This window comes from Python bivittatus, unplaced genomic scaffold (assembly GCF_059951505.1).
Source record: "Python bivittatus isolate LINGU-HERP-01145 unplaced genomic scaffold, Pbiv_v1 ctg000280_np1212, whole genome shotgun sequence".
NCBI classification, from domain to species: Eukaryota; Metazoa; Chordata; class Lepidosauria; order Squamata; family Pythonidae; genus Python; species Python bivittatus.
This window is the reverse complement of record NW_028277066.1, coordinates 2,162,907-2,178,797: the sequence shown is the minus strand read 5'-3', so window position 1 is coordinate 2,178,797 and position 15,891 is coordinate 2,162,907. Positions and strand designations below refer to the sequence as shown.

The window sequence follows — 15,891 nt, the reverse complement described above, 5'->3', positions numbered from 1 at the left end:
TTTTCCCGACAACAACAACCCTGTGAGGTGGGTTGGGCTGAGAGAGAGGGACTGGTCCAAAGTCAGCCAGCCGGCTTTCGTGCTTAAGGCAGGACTAGAACTCGCAGTCTCCTGGTTTCTAGCCTGGAGCCTTCACCGCTAGACCAAACTGGCTATTTCCCCCCCAGTTCAAACATTAAGGGCCCAGTCCCACGTTTGGGACTGTGGGTTGCACACAGTTTAAATCAAAGTCTTGGGGAAAGTTCATTACACAGATGTCGTGCAAGCGGTCCATACGTGCCAACTCAGCTAATAGAAAGCTAAAAATAAGGAATTTTGCACCACCAGATTTGCTGAGGGCTTGCAAAAATCAGGAGGCACAGGTTCAAGCAAAGATCTTGTTCCTCTTCTGAGAAAATTTCATTGCTCTCCCCTAGAAGAATGTTCCTTACTATAAAATGTGTTAAATGCTCAGCATACAAGGTTGCCAGATACTTGTTAGCAACTCATACATGCACTAGCATAAAAATGCCCATGTATACACACACACAAGCATTTCCCTCACCTGTGTGATAAAAAGCTCCTGTTTTATTTGATCTTGACAAAACATGTTAAGGACACCATGCATTTAACATCACATGAGACTCATTTCTTAAGTTAATTTTCTTCCTGGATATAAAACTACTTCCATTATGGCATATGAATGAAAATCCCTACATTACCTACATTTTCACCCACTAAAGAAACTTTCCCCATCCTATTGCCCTCCAGATTTGTTGAGTTGACTCATTAAAGCACCTATATTTATCCTTTTCCGAACTCTCACAAAAGCCTCAGCAAAGATGTAGCTGCTTTAAAGAGACAGTCATATTCCAGTGTGTTTCAGGGCATCTCTCCTGAATCACTTTCTGAAGAATGATGAGTCCTGGTTTTGATATTCTGTAATTTGTTCTGGGAAAAGAAACATTTAGATTCTTCCTATCTTCGCCCATGGAGAAGGGGAGAAAAAAGTGCCCTCACCTGACCAAAGGGGCATTGCTTTGACTCAGTGCTTTGAAAGTAAGATAACGGTCTCGAATGCTCATCCGGGGTGCATAGAAGCGCATCAGGCCATCAAACTGCTTGAAAGCAATCCCGCAGGGTCTCTAGAGACAAAAGGAGTGAGTTACACAGAGGACGTACAGAGGGTAGCCGCTACAAGCTTTTTTTTCAATTTGCCTCCTCCGTTAGCTGTAGAGAATTCGGTGGTGGTTAGTATCTGGCAACCCCGTGCGTAAAATGGGATCCGCTTGACAGGGAAACTGACCAGGTTTGTATACTGCCCTAAGCCATCATGGGGCTTCCATGGGAATCCTCTTAACTTTTTCAACAGGTGGGCACGTGTTGAATTTTGAAAGTATGACTTGGGCATGCTCACAGCATGGCTGCTATGGGGTCAAATCCCATAAACCAGAAGGCAAGTTGGAAAGCCTGTTTCCCATTCCCTCTCTCTAGCATCCTAGGATGCTTGACACCCTTCAACTTGTCTTGTCTTTCCCTCCCCTGGACAGATGGGTGCATTTCCAATACACAAGGCTAAGAAAGCCTCTGGGTCTGCGGCATTATTGTTACTACAATTATTATTATTACTACAACAGAAGCATTTTTGCAGATGCTCGAAGCTGTGCCCTTTCTTCTTAAAAACAGGTGGGGCAGGGTATCTAGTAGGCATCAAGGGAGGTATCTGTGGACGTGGACACCCATGGGTGCCATGTTGGTAGCAAGAGTTTAGCATGATGCGTGACTCCAATTGGAAGATCTGAACCTATCAGGTGTACTGGGGATCCAACTTTTGGAGGGGCTGCCTCAGCAGGTGCCAACATCTGGCTTGTCTTTCCCTCCCCTGGACAGATTTTCTCTGAGTTTGGAAGCTAAATGGGATAAGGCTGGGTTCGTACTTGGATGGGAGTCCACCAGAAAATCCCAGCCTTGTTAGTTAGGCTGGGAGGTCCAAAGACATCCTGAAAGAAGACAATGATGAATTACTTCTATACTGTTGCTCAGAAACTATATAGACATATCCAGAGGTCATCCGGAGCTGAATCCAGTTCTCAGGAGACCACCTAGAATGGGCTGTGAGAATAACCTTGAGGAACAGGAGGAAAAGCCACAGCCAAAGGATTGTTGTTGGCCCTTTGAGGTAGACTAGACCTGAACACCGAAGTTATGAATACTAAAACTACTTTTATTATAAGGTTATAGTAACAAAATCTTGCAACTCTGAATGTGCTTCCTCACTCCCTGCCTCTACCCCAGAGAGAACTAGGGATGGCCAAGTCTGAGACGCTTTCTCAGGTTACAGTTCTAGCCCAGACTCAGATTTCTCTTATCTGACCATTGCCTTGGCTGCAGCTCTTCCTCCTGTTCCTCAAGGTTATTCTCCCATCCCATCACACCACCTTTATTCTTGGGGACACCCAACAGCAACCTCTTCTACATGCGCCCAGCACCACCTACCTGTTTGCTAACCAGCAGGCGGTAGGCATGCTGGATGGCCATGCGTTTGTGAAGCAACAGTGACCGGAACTTCATTTTTTCAATGTCACTGAATGTATCAAAGACAACAGCAAGGAGCTGCAAGAAGAAAAAGAGAAATTGGAATACCATGTAAATTAAATGTTCTGTCTAGCACCCAAGAATGTGGCAGTGTGTTCTTATGGCCAGGAACAAATTCTTATAGCTTAAGAGATGAAAATGAAAAAAAAACCCATACCCAACTTGGACTTAGAATATTTATATGTTTTTAATTGGCTTAATCTACCATGGTGGGTTGGACCACTTGTGTATGGCAACCATCTCCAGTAAAAGGTTATTCATCCCTGGCTTCCATCCTTCTAGTGAGCTGGAACAGTCTTACAATGTGAGTGTGCATACTTCACATCAACAGATACCAAATCTGAGCATGTTAGCATTTCCAGGCACAGCTGGGAAACTCCTCTGGGCCAGCTTTCCCCAACCTGGGCATCTTCCAGAGGTATGAAACAGCCAGTCTACAACAGTGAAGGTGCTGGAGTTGGGGCTGGGAGACCCAGATTCAAATCAGCCATGGAAGTTCCCTGAGTGGCTTGGGTTAGTTCCTCCCTCTCAGCCCAAAAGCTGGAGTGGGGTAGTGTGAAGGTGCTAGACCAGGAGTGGGGAGACCCAAGTCCCTGCTCAGCCAAAGAAGCACCCTGGGTGATTCTGGGCCAGTTCTTCCCTCTCAGCTCAATCAACTTCATAGGGTTGTTGTAGGGAAAAAACAGGAAAAAATAGAGGGAGGGACCACTGTGTATGCCACCTTGAGCTCCTCTATAAAAGGTGGAATAAAAAATAAAAAAATAGGCTTCAACTCCCAGAATCTCCTAGCAAGCATGGCCACACCCAAGAATTCTGAGAGTTTATTTTATTTATTCGATTTGTATGGCCACCCATCTCATCTAAGTTGGAAGTCTACATCTGGAGAACATCCAGATTTTGAGATTGCTATGGAGAGAACTTCTCTAGAAGTTTCGGTTTCAACACTCCCATCTACCCAAGATAACTTTGACTAGCTGCAACCTGTAGGCCAGAAGTTGTGGAAAACGTCAAACTGCCTACACCAGGTATACATTTTACAGAACTACAGGGATCCGATTTTACTTCAGACTGAACACAGTTATTGTGGTGTAAACACCCACGTCACATATCTGACAAACTGGATTCCAGTTCCAATTTTTAAAGGGCTGCAAGGTTCTTAGATGTTTTCACTGCAGCTAAAGGCTGACAGGCTGCATTAGACATCTAAATGTTAGCAGCAATCCATCAAGAATCATGATGAGTCAACGTTGAAAAACTTTGCAAAGGGAGAATCGTAGCTTGTTTGCAGGACAATTAAAAGATTCAGACTTTCCACTTACTCAACATGCTCACCTTGGTTTGTTTTAACCTTGGCTAGCTTTTTGTGGTTTAGCATGTCAGGCAAACCCAAGTGCTCAGGTCAGCTTATCATTCAATGCCATTGTGTAAATCCTGCAAACTGGGGCTAATCTGGTCATCAAGTAATCTGCATTTTCAGTGAGTCTCTTAAGAACAAGATGTACAGATTAAGGAAGTTGGCCTTGATGGAAGTATGCAGGAACCAGGCTCTAAAACATGTTTTAAGTCCAGAACAATGAGATAACATTTGGAAGTTGCTCAAGAAGACACCTCCCTAATTCACTGGAGTATAAGAAGGACTTGCCAGATTCTGTTATTATAGCCAATTAACAGCATTGATTCTGTAATTGTAGCTAATTTATAGGAGGTTTTAGCCTTCCTGTAGAGTTGATTTCCTGGTCTGGTCCACATAGTGGAATTGAACAAGGCCTAGATCCTTCTAGGCTAAGCATCTTGATGTTCTCTTTCAGAAGAAAGATCACAAAGCATTCACACAAAAGATTGGAGAGCGTAGCCGAGCAACTTACCAAATTCATAATGAAGTACAACTCGATAGAAAGATACACTATGAAAAATACACAGGACCACGGATTTCGGGAATAAGAGGGCATCATCACGTCAGGGAAACTATTCCGGAAGAAAGAGAGATGAAAAGAGAAACCAACGAAGAGTCATCTCCAGCTAGAGAGACCATTAGAGGCGTTTTATGGTGTAAGGCTGTACAATGGTTCAGATTTGTTCTCCAAAAAGCAGTCATGAAATCCCAGGAAAGACATGGCTCCTTGGCACAGTCCAAAACTTTTTTGGGAGACAGATTCCAAAGCGGTGCCCAACTCCAGGGAAGACTACATCAAGTCCGAAAAACCTACTTCTGAGCAGGAACAGCTTTGGTTTTAATTTGTTAAATTATGTTAGCTGCCTTGAGTACTTCCTTGAATAGGAAGGCAGGGTATCAACCAATCAAATCTATACATAAAGGGAAAATTTGAGGGTTGCATTACACAAGGAGGTGAAATTCATTCATTCATTCGTTCGTTCATTCATTCAAAATTAATTATTCATTGTAAAATTAATTGTAATTTTATAGGATTCTTTTGTGTTTTAATTCCTGCACTCTGTAATTTTGCGTTAATAATTTGATCTTTACCTTCTTTTGTGGAGTCCTTGGGGTTCTCTGAGCTTGGTTGTTTTCTTGCAGACGTTTCGCTACCTGGCTAAGTAACATCATCAGTGTTTATGCAGAGAGCAAACCCCACTCCCTTCCAGCACTGACGATGTTACCTAGCCGGGTAATGAAACGTCTGCAAGAAAACAACTAAGCTCAGAGAACCCCAAAGGCTCCACAGTGCAACCCTGAGCTACATATATTCTCTTCTATTGTTACCTTCTTTTATTCTATCAATATGACTTTATTTTTATTTCTATTTTAGTGTAATCGTTATGTTATCAGTTCTATGCTGGTCTATGATTGAAATAAAATGGATTGATTGATTGTCAAGGAGGCAATTTTGTTTGCACTTCCCAAACAAATATTGAAAAACACACTAGCGTTGGGTTTTCTCACTCCTCTGTCTCTGATGATTCAATGCACACAGGAGAAATAGCTCCATTCACCCTCTTTCAAAGAAAGATACTTAACGTGGACTGCTGGAAAGGTCATGTTGATGCCTTTCTTCTACCCTCCCATCACCACCACCACCACTCCTCAAGGACCCAAGTCTTACTTGGCAGTAGTCAGGAGAACAAAAAGATTCACCAGGCTGTTCTCTAAAGTGTTGAAATACTGCAAAAGAAAGAAAAACCACGGGTGAAAGAAAAAAACAAAATGGTTGCCTCTCAATGGTCCCAGCTCAGAAACATCCCATGGCTTGAAGGAGCTTGATTGCTTCTCAGTTTTACAGAAAACCAGACTTGGCGACATTTACATGACCTTTTATTTTTAATGATTATGGTGGCTGTCAACTGGAAAAAAACTTTTTGGAATTAGCAGCCAGAACTAATACATACATTGATACAGAGATTTTTAAAGATGCATATTCAGTTGAAGCCAGAGCTTTTCCTTTTAGGGTTGATGGGGACACAGTTAGGAAAGAGTCGTGGAAGATTATTTCAATTTATGATTATTGTGGTGAGGTTATGATATGCACCAAGATGGAAAGATTCGGCACTTCCCGCTACGGAGGAACAGTTGGCGAAATGGACAGATCTTGCTGAGATGGATAAACTGACTTCTTTGATTAGAGAAAAGAAAATATCTACGTCTGTTGGTGACTGGAAACCGTTTATGGGCTTTTTGCATAAAAAGGGGGAAAAATGAACTTGTGATTTATGGTTTTGATGAGTAGACAGGATAGATATTAGAAAGAAGAGAGTCATGATGTAAATTTAGAGAGAGAAGTTAAAATATAATTGTACTTATAATGTCAGAATATCAGAAGCCACTTCTTTCTGTCTTTATATCTTTCTTTATATCTTTCTTTTTTTCTTTCTTTTTTTCTTTTTTATTGCACTTTTAGCTTTTTCTCTCCTTCCTTCCTTCCTTCCTTCCTTCCTTCCTTCCTTCCTTCCTTCCTTCCTTCCTTCCTTCCTTCCTCTTTCTTTCTCTCTCTCTTTCTCTTTCTTTCTCTTTCTTTCTTTCTCTTTCTTTCTTTCTTTCTTTCTTTTCTTTCTTTGTCACTTTTTCTGTTCTAATTTACTTTGCTGTCGTTCTTATTATTGTCTTTAGAACTTTTAATAAAAATGATACATTAAAAAAAAAAGGAATGACCAGCCACAGCCACAACTTCAACCCACAACTGGATGATCTCAGCATGGGGAAAAGTTATAATCCAGGCTGAATCAAACCCTGGATCCTGGAAATTACAGGTTACGTTCCCAACCTTCTCCCCAATATTTTTCATATTTGCACAGGATGACAAAGGAGCCCAAAGCAAGCTGCAGTGTATGCAATAAGTTGCAAAAATAAATAAATGAATAAGCTACGGATTTAGCATCTTCCATTCCTCCATGGCATCAAATGTTTCCTATAGTAGCAATCGTCTCTAGAGTAGGTTAGGCCAAAGAATTGGACTCAATGTGAACCAGGAAATTCTAATACTGTACACAAATCACCCCTCTATAATTTAGCTCCGTGCTTGGCGCTAGTGACAAGTCCTGTCCGAAGCAACACCCAACAACGCTCAATGATAAAACCTGCAACCTCCCTTCCTTGAGGCATATAAGCTCATGCTGAAAACATGCCTTGGTTGCTAGGTGGGGTACAGTACCAGAAAGCAATTAAAGAATGTGTTTCTTCAGTTCTGCAGTATTTAAAACTGTGAAGCCTTGCCGTGTCAAAAGTTTAAAAAAAGACTCTGAAGAATCTTGCCATTAAGGGCCACTTCGTTCCAATCCAGTTATCATTTCTGAGCTAAGTTAGAATTTTCCCATCCATTTTTCCCTCTTGTTCTGGAGGGACACAGTGCACATATAAAACCCTTAAATTTCTTTTTAAGGTCTCATACATAGACGCCTACATGCTTAGGCATATTCCTAAGGTGTTTTCTTCGCTTGCTTTTGTTCTTCCTTTCTTATTTTCAATTCTGTATTTTTAATTCTTGTCTTTGCTTGCTTCAGTAAAAAGCAATTCATTAAAAATCCCTGGCTGTAACTTCAGTGGAGAAACAAGTCACGAGGTGGACATAAATTCCTTTTGCGCAAAACAATTAAGCAGAACGATGCCAACACAGTTGGAATTTCAAGTTCTGTATAGATGAGATATTTTCTTCATTTAAAAAGGGGGAAGGAATTTGAGTGAATTGAGAAGCACAGCGCCTTGACCCAAACAGTCAATCCAGAACTGTCCTTCATTGACCCGAAATCCACTGAAACTTCAACCAAGTGTCTCAAAGTGTCCCGATTAAGATTTGTAAAGACATTCCCAAGAACAAACATTCAAGAGTCCTTGAATTTATGATTTACTTACAGGGTCAGATTTGTTTGGAGAGAACAAATAAAATCCTAGAAAAAATAAAGAGAGAATGGAGAACGATAAAACAAGTTACGTTTAAAAAGGCAATATAGAGAGAAAATGTTCCATAAATCCACATTTCTCTCTTTCCATCCTGGTCCCATTTCTATTTTAAAGAGAGTGGAAATATTGCTATTTTCTTTGGCTTAGCTTGGGAAAAGCTCAAGATTCGGGTAGGTGAAGATATTACAGATGACTTAGTCCTTGAATTTTGAAAAAGATGCCGTGCTGACTTTACAAAAGTCTGCAGAGATTAATTTAGCTGGGGAAGAGGAAGAAGGAATAGTGGAATATGGAATAATCTATGGAATAATCTCTCCACAGACGTTAAACTGGCCTACGCTCAACGGTGTCCACGGGCAGAGCAAGAGGTGAAAGGATGAATCTTATGTTGTGATGTTGCAATGCACACACTGGGCCTTTTGTCCTTCCCCCACAATGAAACACACAAGTGCATCAGAGTGATGTCATAATGCATTGCGCACTTGCATTGTGACATCTCGACCCACATTTTGTCATTCGGATCTCAGTTGGCTGCAAATGCTTCCGCCCTTCCTGAAAGGGTCCTGCCCTAACACTGAAAACTGGACTGGCCAGATTTTCTTTCTCACCCCACTCTTCCTGCCTTCCCCAAAAACCCTGATGAATGAACAGAATCGCGAAATGTTCATACCCAGGATAGCAAAGATGACCATGAAGAAAAGTAAAAGGAGGAGAATATCAATGAATGGAGGCAGAGACTGGAAAATCTGGCGCAAGTTTCTGGAAAAAAAAAAAAGTAATTCTTTTAGAGAAAAATCTTCTGATGCGTTGATGATTCCATGCCTTAAAATCATCCAGCGAGATGCCAATAAAATTCCGCCATGGTTTAAAGGCCCCAAGAGTTAAATAGACATACAAACAAATTTTAGAATAAATTCTTGTGCAAAGAAACCTGACTCGCCCCTTCACTAAACTGCTTTAGAAAGGGGGGTGGGGGGGAATCATCCTTTCTCCTCTGAGAGATTTTTCCTGCTATGTGTAATTTTTGTTTGGGGCATAACAGTCTGAACTGTGCTAGGCCATAACATAGTTTGCTTGATCTGGCTTAGGGTGATCTGCAAATCCATCGAAAGAAAGAAAGAAAAAGAAAGATTAAGCCATCATTTGAAATTCTAGTGTGGTGTTGCTTCCTGGGTCCCGGGTTTCTGAATACAGAAACTTGGCTTATTCCTGGGTTGATTTGAAGCATCATGGAAAGCTTCCAGATAGGAGCAGATGAAAAGTGGAAAACTAGGAAGGGATCACACAAGCCATGGTTCCTTTGTTCTGCAAGGCGAACTCCAGTTTCCCAAAAAACAGTGGCCACAGATTAAGTGTGTATAATATTTGACTGTAGCCAATGGCTTTATAGATATTTTAATGACTCTATAAGGAGGAAACTGGATGACTCAGATTACGGACACATTTGGCGTTTGCCATAATTCAGACCTCCAGTTAGTTGCTATCAAACAAAAAGGACTGACTAAAATCAATGGGTCACATAATTCTGTATCGAAACACAAGTGAAAGAGAACACTGGTCCTGTTACCAAGAATATCACACCAGCCTGGTCAAAGATGGCCTCTCCATTACCTTCGCACAGCTCCACAGTAACGACAGTCCACCAGGAAGATGCATCGCAAGGCTCGCGTAATCCGAAGGTGGGATGTCTGGCGCACCAACACCACGACCGCTTCTATAAATTGCAGGAACAGGACACAGGTCTGCATGGGGAGAAGACAGAGGAGATATCAGGGCATTCCAGGTTTAACCTTGGCAGAATGGCATTGTGCCTTCCATCAAAACCATGGGAGGACAACTAGTGGCTTCCAGACGTTCCTGAACTACAAGTCCCAGCATTGCCATTGGGAGGGGTGTTGGGATCTGAAGTGCAGCCTGGAGGACCATGGCTTTCCCACTTCTGCCCTGAAGGACACTCGGAGGCCTCAGGTTGCACTTCCTTGCCCCTGTTTGTCAATTCCTCCAAACGTTTGCTAGAATGGAGCTCTGCTTACACCTGAATTGGCTTCCTGACATTAACAGGAGATCATCCCGTGAAAAGCAAGGCCCAGGAGAAATGAGTATGAAGTGGCCTCCACTGAAAAAAAAAATCTCTTCTATATTAAAAGGTGAAGTTGCAATCATGTGGAAGGATGGCTTAAGCCAAACACATGGAACCCAGGAGACCGATAAACTTCTGTTCTAAGAAGTTCTCCAACAACTCCTGCTGGTTGCAAGCAGATGGCGAACTCTGATCTCCTGAGCTGAAAGCTGAAAGATGATTATGAAGGAAGAAAACTTCCCCAACTGTCAAACCACATAGCTCAGCTACAACAGATAGATTTGGGCTTCGGGCCAGAGAAGCATCAAGATGGCCTTGAAGAAGATATGCAGCAACGGGTGGGAAAACACGAGCTGAGCCCAGAAAAACAAGGAAGGTAAGAAAGAAATTCAGAATTGCCCCACCTTGACTCTACTGGTCTAAGAGAGAGGGGAGGAGAAATGCTGTTAGGCTCTCGAGATTCTGTTATTATAGGCTTATCAGTAAAGTAAGCCTTAGTATTTCTTATGGTGTCTGTTTCTTGACTTGGCTTACAAATATATACGTAAGAAGAAGAACAAACATGGTGGGATTTATTTCCAGGTCAAAATACCAGTCCAGTTCTTGCCAGCCCAGATCAAGTAGGTGAGGGTTCACCTTGACCATGGTCCTCTTGTGCCGGATGTAGGTATGGCAACCCAGCCATCTTAATTTCATGGAGAGCTCAAACACCACAACGGCCAAGGCAAACAGCTCCAGGGTGGCATGAACCTGAAACCAGATGGGGGAAAAACAAGAGGTGAGCATCCATGTTCCTTAGCTCATTCATAAAAACCAAGGAGCTTACATCACCATCCAAGAGTGCATGGAGTTCTTGCAAAATGAGCTATCCTTTCTGGAGAATGCCCTGGTTCATTCTTATGCCTTGCTAAATTTTTCAAAGCTCTGCTGATGCACTGTTATATTTATTTTTCCCCTTAAAAGGCAGGATATTGAGTACACTTTTGAACTTAAACTGCATGGCTTTTCCTCAATGCAAGCATACTCTCTGTAACTATGCATGTGTGTGGATCGATGGACGGAGCAATGGAGTGATGGACAGAGTGATAGAGGGAGGAACAGATGATTGGATGGATGGATGGATGGATGGATGGATGGATGGATGGATGGATGGATGGAAGGAAGGAAGGAACAATGGATGGAGTGATGGATGGAGAGTTTGATGGAGCGATGGATGGATGGATGGATGGATGGATGGATGGATGGATGGAGAGGGAACGAGAGAGAGATGGAGGGATGGGTGGAACAATGGATGGAGAGTTTGATAGAGCAACGGATGGAGGGAGGGAGGGAGGGAGGGATGGAACAATGGGTGGAGTGATTGATGGATGGATGGTAGGCAGGCAGGTAGGGATGGGGTAGTGGAGTGTGCAAAGAGAGGGGAAGAAGGGGAGAGAATTCAAGAGAATGACTACAGTGAGCATTTACACTTTGCTAACCTGCTTGAGCACCATGGCATTCAAATCTCCTTGCTGTCCCCAATTTATCTATTTGACCATGTTACACCCTAGTGAACAAAGCCTCATTTCTAGATTCATATGATACACATAACTCCTCCACTATTTGTCCTAACAAATAAAGCACATCGTGGCTTCACATGAAGCCCTAATTCACTCTACATCCAAAAGAGCAGTTGGGGTTCCAAGACACAAACCACCGAATCTCATTTTAGCCAAACTAGCATGTGGTATGAAGCTGTTAGGCAGCCCGTCTCTCCTTCTCCTTCCCCAATACGTTGGAAATGCAATTCTTGCTGTCTTGGGGCGGGGGATGGAGCTCACGTCTGCCTTGCACCCAGATCCTCTCCGCCCCCTTCTCCCTCCCCTTCCAAGGTCTTGCACTCCCTTCTCCCTCCCTCTCCTTCTACTACATACGTAAATGCCAAGGCGAAATATGGCAACCGCGGGGGCTTCGCAGAGAGACAGCAGTAAGAGCAATAACGCCGTGGTGAGTTCCATTAGATAGAAGAGATGGTTGTGGACAAAGAGGTAGGACGCGAGAGCTTTGGCATCCTTGGGATGGGTGACGAATTTATCGTTGTTCTCTCCTTCCTGGAATATTTGAGGGAGGGGGGAGAGAGGAAGGAAGCCCACACAGTTATGTCAGAAACCTTAAATAAAATGCTCATAAAGAATTCCCTATTCCTCCTATTGAAAGGGAGCCCCAAAAGAAGCTAAACAAGATGCTGCACAGGTTGGAATAAGAGTTGGGAGGTCTTAATTCCAGTCCATGTCCACCCCATGGAAGCGGAGCAGGGGACTCGGGACCAGTCACTTATCTTTTAGCCCACTCTGTGGCAGGAAAGAAAGTAAGAGAAAGGATCTAGGGGTGCTCCTGCAGGAAAGGAGGGATCAACGAATGGGCAAATCGATCACGGCAGGAGAAAAGAAGAATGAAGCTAATGTGCTGCTGGAGAAGCTGGGTTTCTGGCTGATCAGAGCTTGTGGCAGTCCAGCCCCACAATCTCTCTCACCACTAGGTAGAACTGCTGGGAGGATGAGAGACACCCAACACCACCTGATGCCCTGTGCCAACATGGAGGAGCAATGGATTCATGACTCACTTCCCTCCATGGAAGAGACAGGGCCTGCCCCCAGGGTTCTATGAAGCTTCTCCTACAATCTTTATTATCCAAGCTGTGAAGGTCTCCCTTTCCTTCTGCCTGTCTTCCTGAAGTTAGCGCTTAGTCTCCAGACCAGTGTTCCTCAACCTTGGCAACTTTCAGATGGGTGGACTTCAACTCCCAGAATTCCCCAGCCAGCATGGCTGGCCGGGGAATTCTGGGAGTTGAAGTCCACCCATCTGAAAGTTGCCAAGGTTGAGGAACACTGCTCTAGACTTCTCAGCAGCCTGGTCAATGCACCTAGGGGCTCTGCCATGGTATGGGGGAATGACCTTGGGAGACAGGAGGAAGAGCTGCAGATGGGACCACCAGCATGTAAAAGATGTCTCAACCCATGGAAGGAGGGAGGGTGTGGGAAATGTTTCAGAAGGGACCCTCCCACGTTTTCCAGAGAGGAAAAGGAGAGGAGGGGAGAAATACTTGCAGTCTTGCAAAGTTGATGTTAGCCCAGACAGGAAGCACAACAATGAATCCCAGTTCTATTTCATTGTAAGGTTACATTAACTGAATCTTGCAAGACTGAAAGTCCCTTCTGAAAGCCCTCCCATGTCTCCTCTTCTTCTGCAGGCTTTTTAGATGCCAATGGTTCTTCAGGCTGGGGGATTCTGGGATCCCACCCATCCTCCCGTTTTCCTTCCCTTCTTTTTTCCAAGGCATAACAGAAAGACCATGGCCCACCTGTAAGTAGATCGCCGCCTCCTGATAGTTCATTTCCCAGTTTTGTCTTCCATGATTCCATTGAGGATAGCGATCTCCGGTTGCAGGGCTGGACATATCATGGATCCCATCGTAGTTGCCTCCATCTTGATGGAAAGCAGGGAGACAAGATTGCAAACTCTAGGCAGGTATATTCTCTGCCTGTTCGTTCCTAAGACATACCCTTCCCAAGGAAGACAGGACACTGTTATGTTAAAACGGTGATGGATGTGATTGAGAGAGAAGATGTGGCCCCCAGAGAATGTCAAGTTTCTAGAGCTCATGAAGAAAGGTGAGGTCATCCAGGTAGAGTGTGGTGAATTCTCAGAAACCCAACATTGGGAGGGAGGGGGTTGTGCTTAAGTTGCCTACAGCAAAGCGTATATTCCGCAGGCAAGAATAAAAACAATGTTAAAAATTGCAGAGTTAAGATTTGTTTCTCAAGAGGTCTTAAAAACCTATCATACTTGTGGCAACTTCGATCCACTCCTGTGTGTTCTTAAAGTATCGTTTTAAACTCAAAATATTTGCTGTGTTTCCTTTTTAGAAAAAATAAACGCGATGATGTCTTGTTGCAGCTCGACGTGGGCTGCTTAATGCATTTATAAACCCCTGAAGGCTCAGCGTAGGATGAGAATTCAGACAAAGCCAAAGAAGTTAATGATGGCTTAGAACAAAAGCAAGCAACCATTGTTTGTTGGCACGAAGGAAGGGGAGCCTCAGTTTAGTCACAAAGACACACGGAGCACGTTGAAGCAAGTCAAGATCACATTGCATCTGCAGCCAAACCGTGCTTAGGGAGAGGCCTGATTTTCTTTTAATTTTGTTTCCAATTTAAATTTTAAATTTCCTTTAGAAATCCCTTTTTTTTCTTAGAGCAAACCTGCTTCTTTTACGCTCCCGTTTGAACGCATCTCACAATGGCGGGGAGGCGCATTTCAGCAACCCTGGTCAGAGAAGTTTCCAAGGGCCTTACGGATCGAGTTGAAGGGCGCAGACAGCCATACGGCTGTGAGACGTGCACCCTTGACTTGCAAAGATACATGTCCTTGGCCTGAACCCATGCGTGCTTGCAAAGATGTCCAAAACCCAGGCATTCCCCCCCACACACACACACAATTTGCTGGTTTGCACAGAGGAATGAGAGCATTACCGAGATGCACGCCATCATTTGGCTGGTTGCTTTGGGAACAGGTGGAAACCGCGCACGGCACCCTAAGCGAGCCCTGGAAAGCGTTCAACCTGCGCTTCCGAAACAACGGAAACTTTTCAGCAACGTCTGGTGGCTCTGCGCTTGCTGGAGCTGACTCAGAAGCCCGCAGAACAAGCGTTGGAAACAAAAAACTAGGATTAGAATGTCACAGGCTCCCGGGAAACATGATTTGGCCAGGCTTTATTAATATCCACGTCATCGTCATCTCAATTTTTCTGCTCCTGGCCAATTTTCCTGGATGCGGGGAGAAAAGAGAGGCTGGGATCAGCCAAGTCTTTTTAGTCACCAATGTGGGCTTGCTAAGCAAAATCACCTTTGCCAAACTAATGTTGGTGACAGAATTCTCTGCTGGCGGAGGTGGCGCTAAGAAGACATTCCTCCTGTTTCTGATAGCGTCAGCCTCATGGGGTAGACTAGATCAGGAAACTGTCTTCACAAGAAGATTAGAATTCTATTTTATTGGGATGGATTATACAGGGAGTTCTCATTTAGCGACCACATTTAGGACCAACACCTTGGTTGTTAAGCGAAGCAGTCACTAAGTGAAACCGCGGCTGTGCTTACAATCTGACTTCAGCTTTCCTTTGCTTTACAGACCTGTGAAGGTCGTCAATGCGAGGTTTGGTCACAAAGTTACTTGTGCATCACTGTTGTAACTGTGAACAGTCGCTAAATGAGGACTACCTGTAGTAGAGTACATGCACTCTGCATGGGACTGCTCCTGAAGAGCACCTGGAAGTTACAGCTGATACAGAATGTGACTGTGTGTATTTATCTTGCCGAATAGTGCAGGATGGTACAGAATGTGACCTATGTGCACTCCTCCATCAGCGCACTTTACACCCTTCTCTTGCGCCACCCCGGAGATGCCCTCAAGTCAAATTTTAGTCCTGGTGATTCCACCAGTACATTTTTCTGGGCAGGTCTTCCATAGCTTTTTTTTTTTTTTTAATTTTCTGGGGAAGCTGTACGTTCTCCCGACCATTTCCCTTCCAAGTCCCAACCCAGGCCAACCCTACTTAGCTTCCAAGATGAGCCCAGCTGATCTCAGGGCTGCCACCTCGAATGCAAGACATGCATTCAATTTTTGGGGGTGCCTTCAAGTCAGCCTTGATTCCTGGCAACTACAAGGACCAGTCCCTGCTGTTATTTAATTAATTATCAATTAACTACATCTAAACTGTGTGTGTGTGTGCACACGCACATGCCTTCAAGTCAGTTTTGACTCCTGGACAAGTCCCTGCAGTTTTATAGGCAAGATTTCTGAAGTCGCTTGCCCTTGTTTTCTTCTTCCTAGGGCTGGGAGAAAGGGACTG

The 15,891-nt window shown here is 43.8% G+C and overlaps 1 protein-coding gene across 2 annotated transcripts in view; it reads right to left on the bottom strand.

Annotated features, from left to right (window-relative positions):
- The window catches only part of TPCN1 (two pore segment channel 1), a 35,129-nt gene that overhangs the window by 15,950 nt on the left and 3,288 nt on the right, over nucleotides 1-15,891 (bottom strand). For both annotated transcript variants that reach the window (XM_088143234.1, XM_088143235.1), the window contains exons 2-11: nucleotides 13,345-13,469; nucleotides 11,918-12,094; nucleotides 10,641-10,754; nucleotides 9,536-9,666; nucleotides 8,595-8,683; nucleotides 7,877-7,911; nucleotides 5,637-5,695; nucleotides 4,440-4,539; nucleotides 2,476-2,592; nucleotides 1,000-1,124 (exon numbers count right to left, since the gene is read on the bottom strand). In XM_088143234.1, coding sequence (XP_087999360.1) covers nucleotides 1,000-1,124; nucleotides 2,476-2,592; nucleotides 4,440-4,539; nucleotides 5,637-5,695; nucleotides 7,877-7,911; nucleotides 8,595-8,683; nucleotides 9,536-9,666; nucleotides 10,641-10,754; nucleotides 11,918-12,094; nucleotides 13,345-13,469 — 1,072 coding nt within the window. The remainder of the gene's footprint in view (nucleotides 1-999; nucleotides 1,125-2,475; nucleotides 2,593-4,439; nucleotides 4,540-5,636; nucleotides 5,696-7,876; nucleotides 7,912-8,594; nucleotides 8,684-9,535; nucleotides 9,667-10,640; nucleotides 10,755-11,917; nucleotides 12,095-13,344; nucleotides 13,470-15,891) is intronic.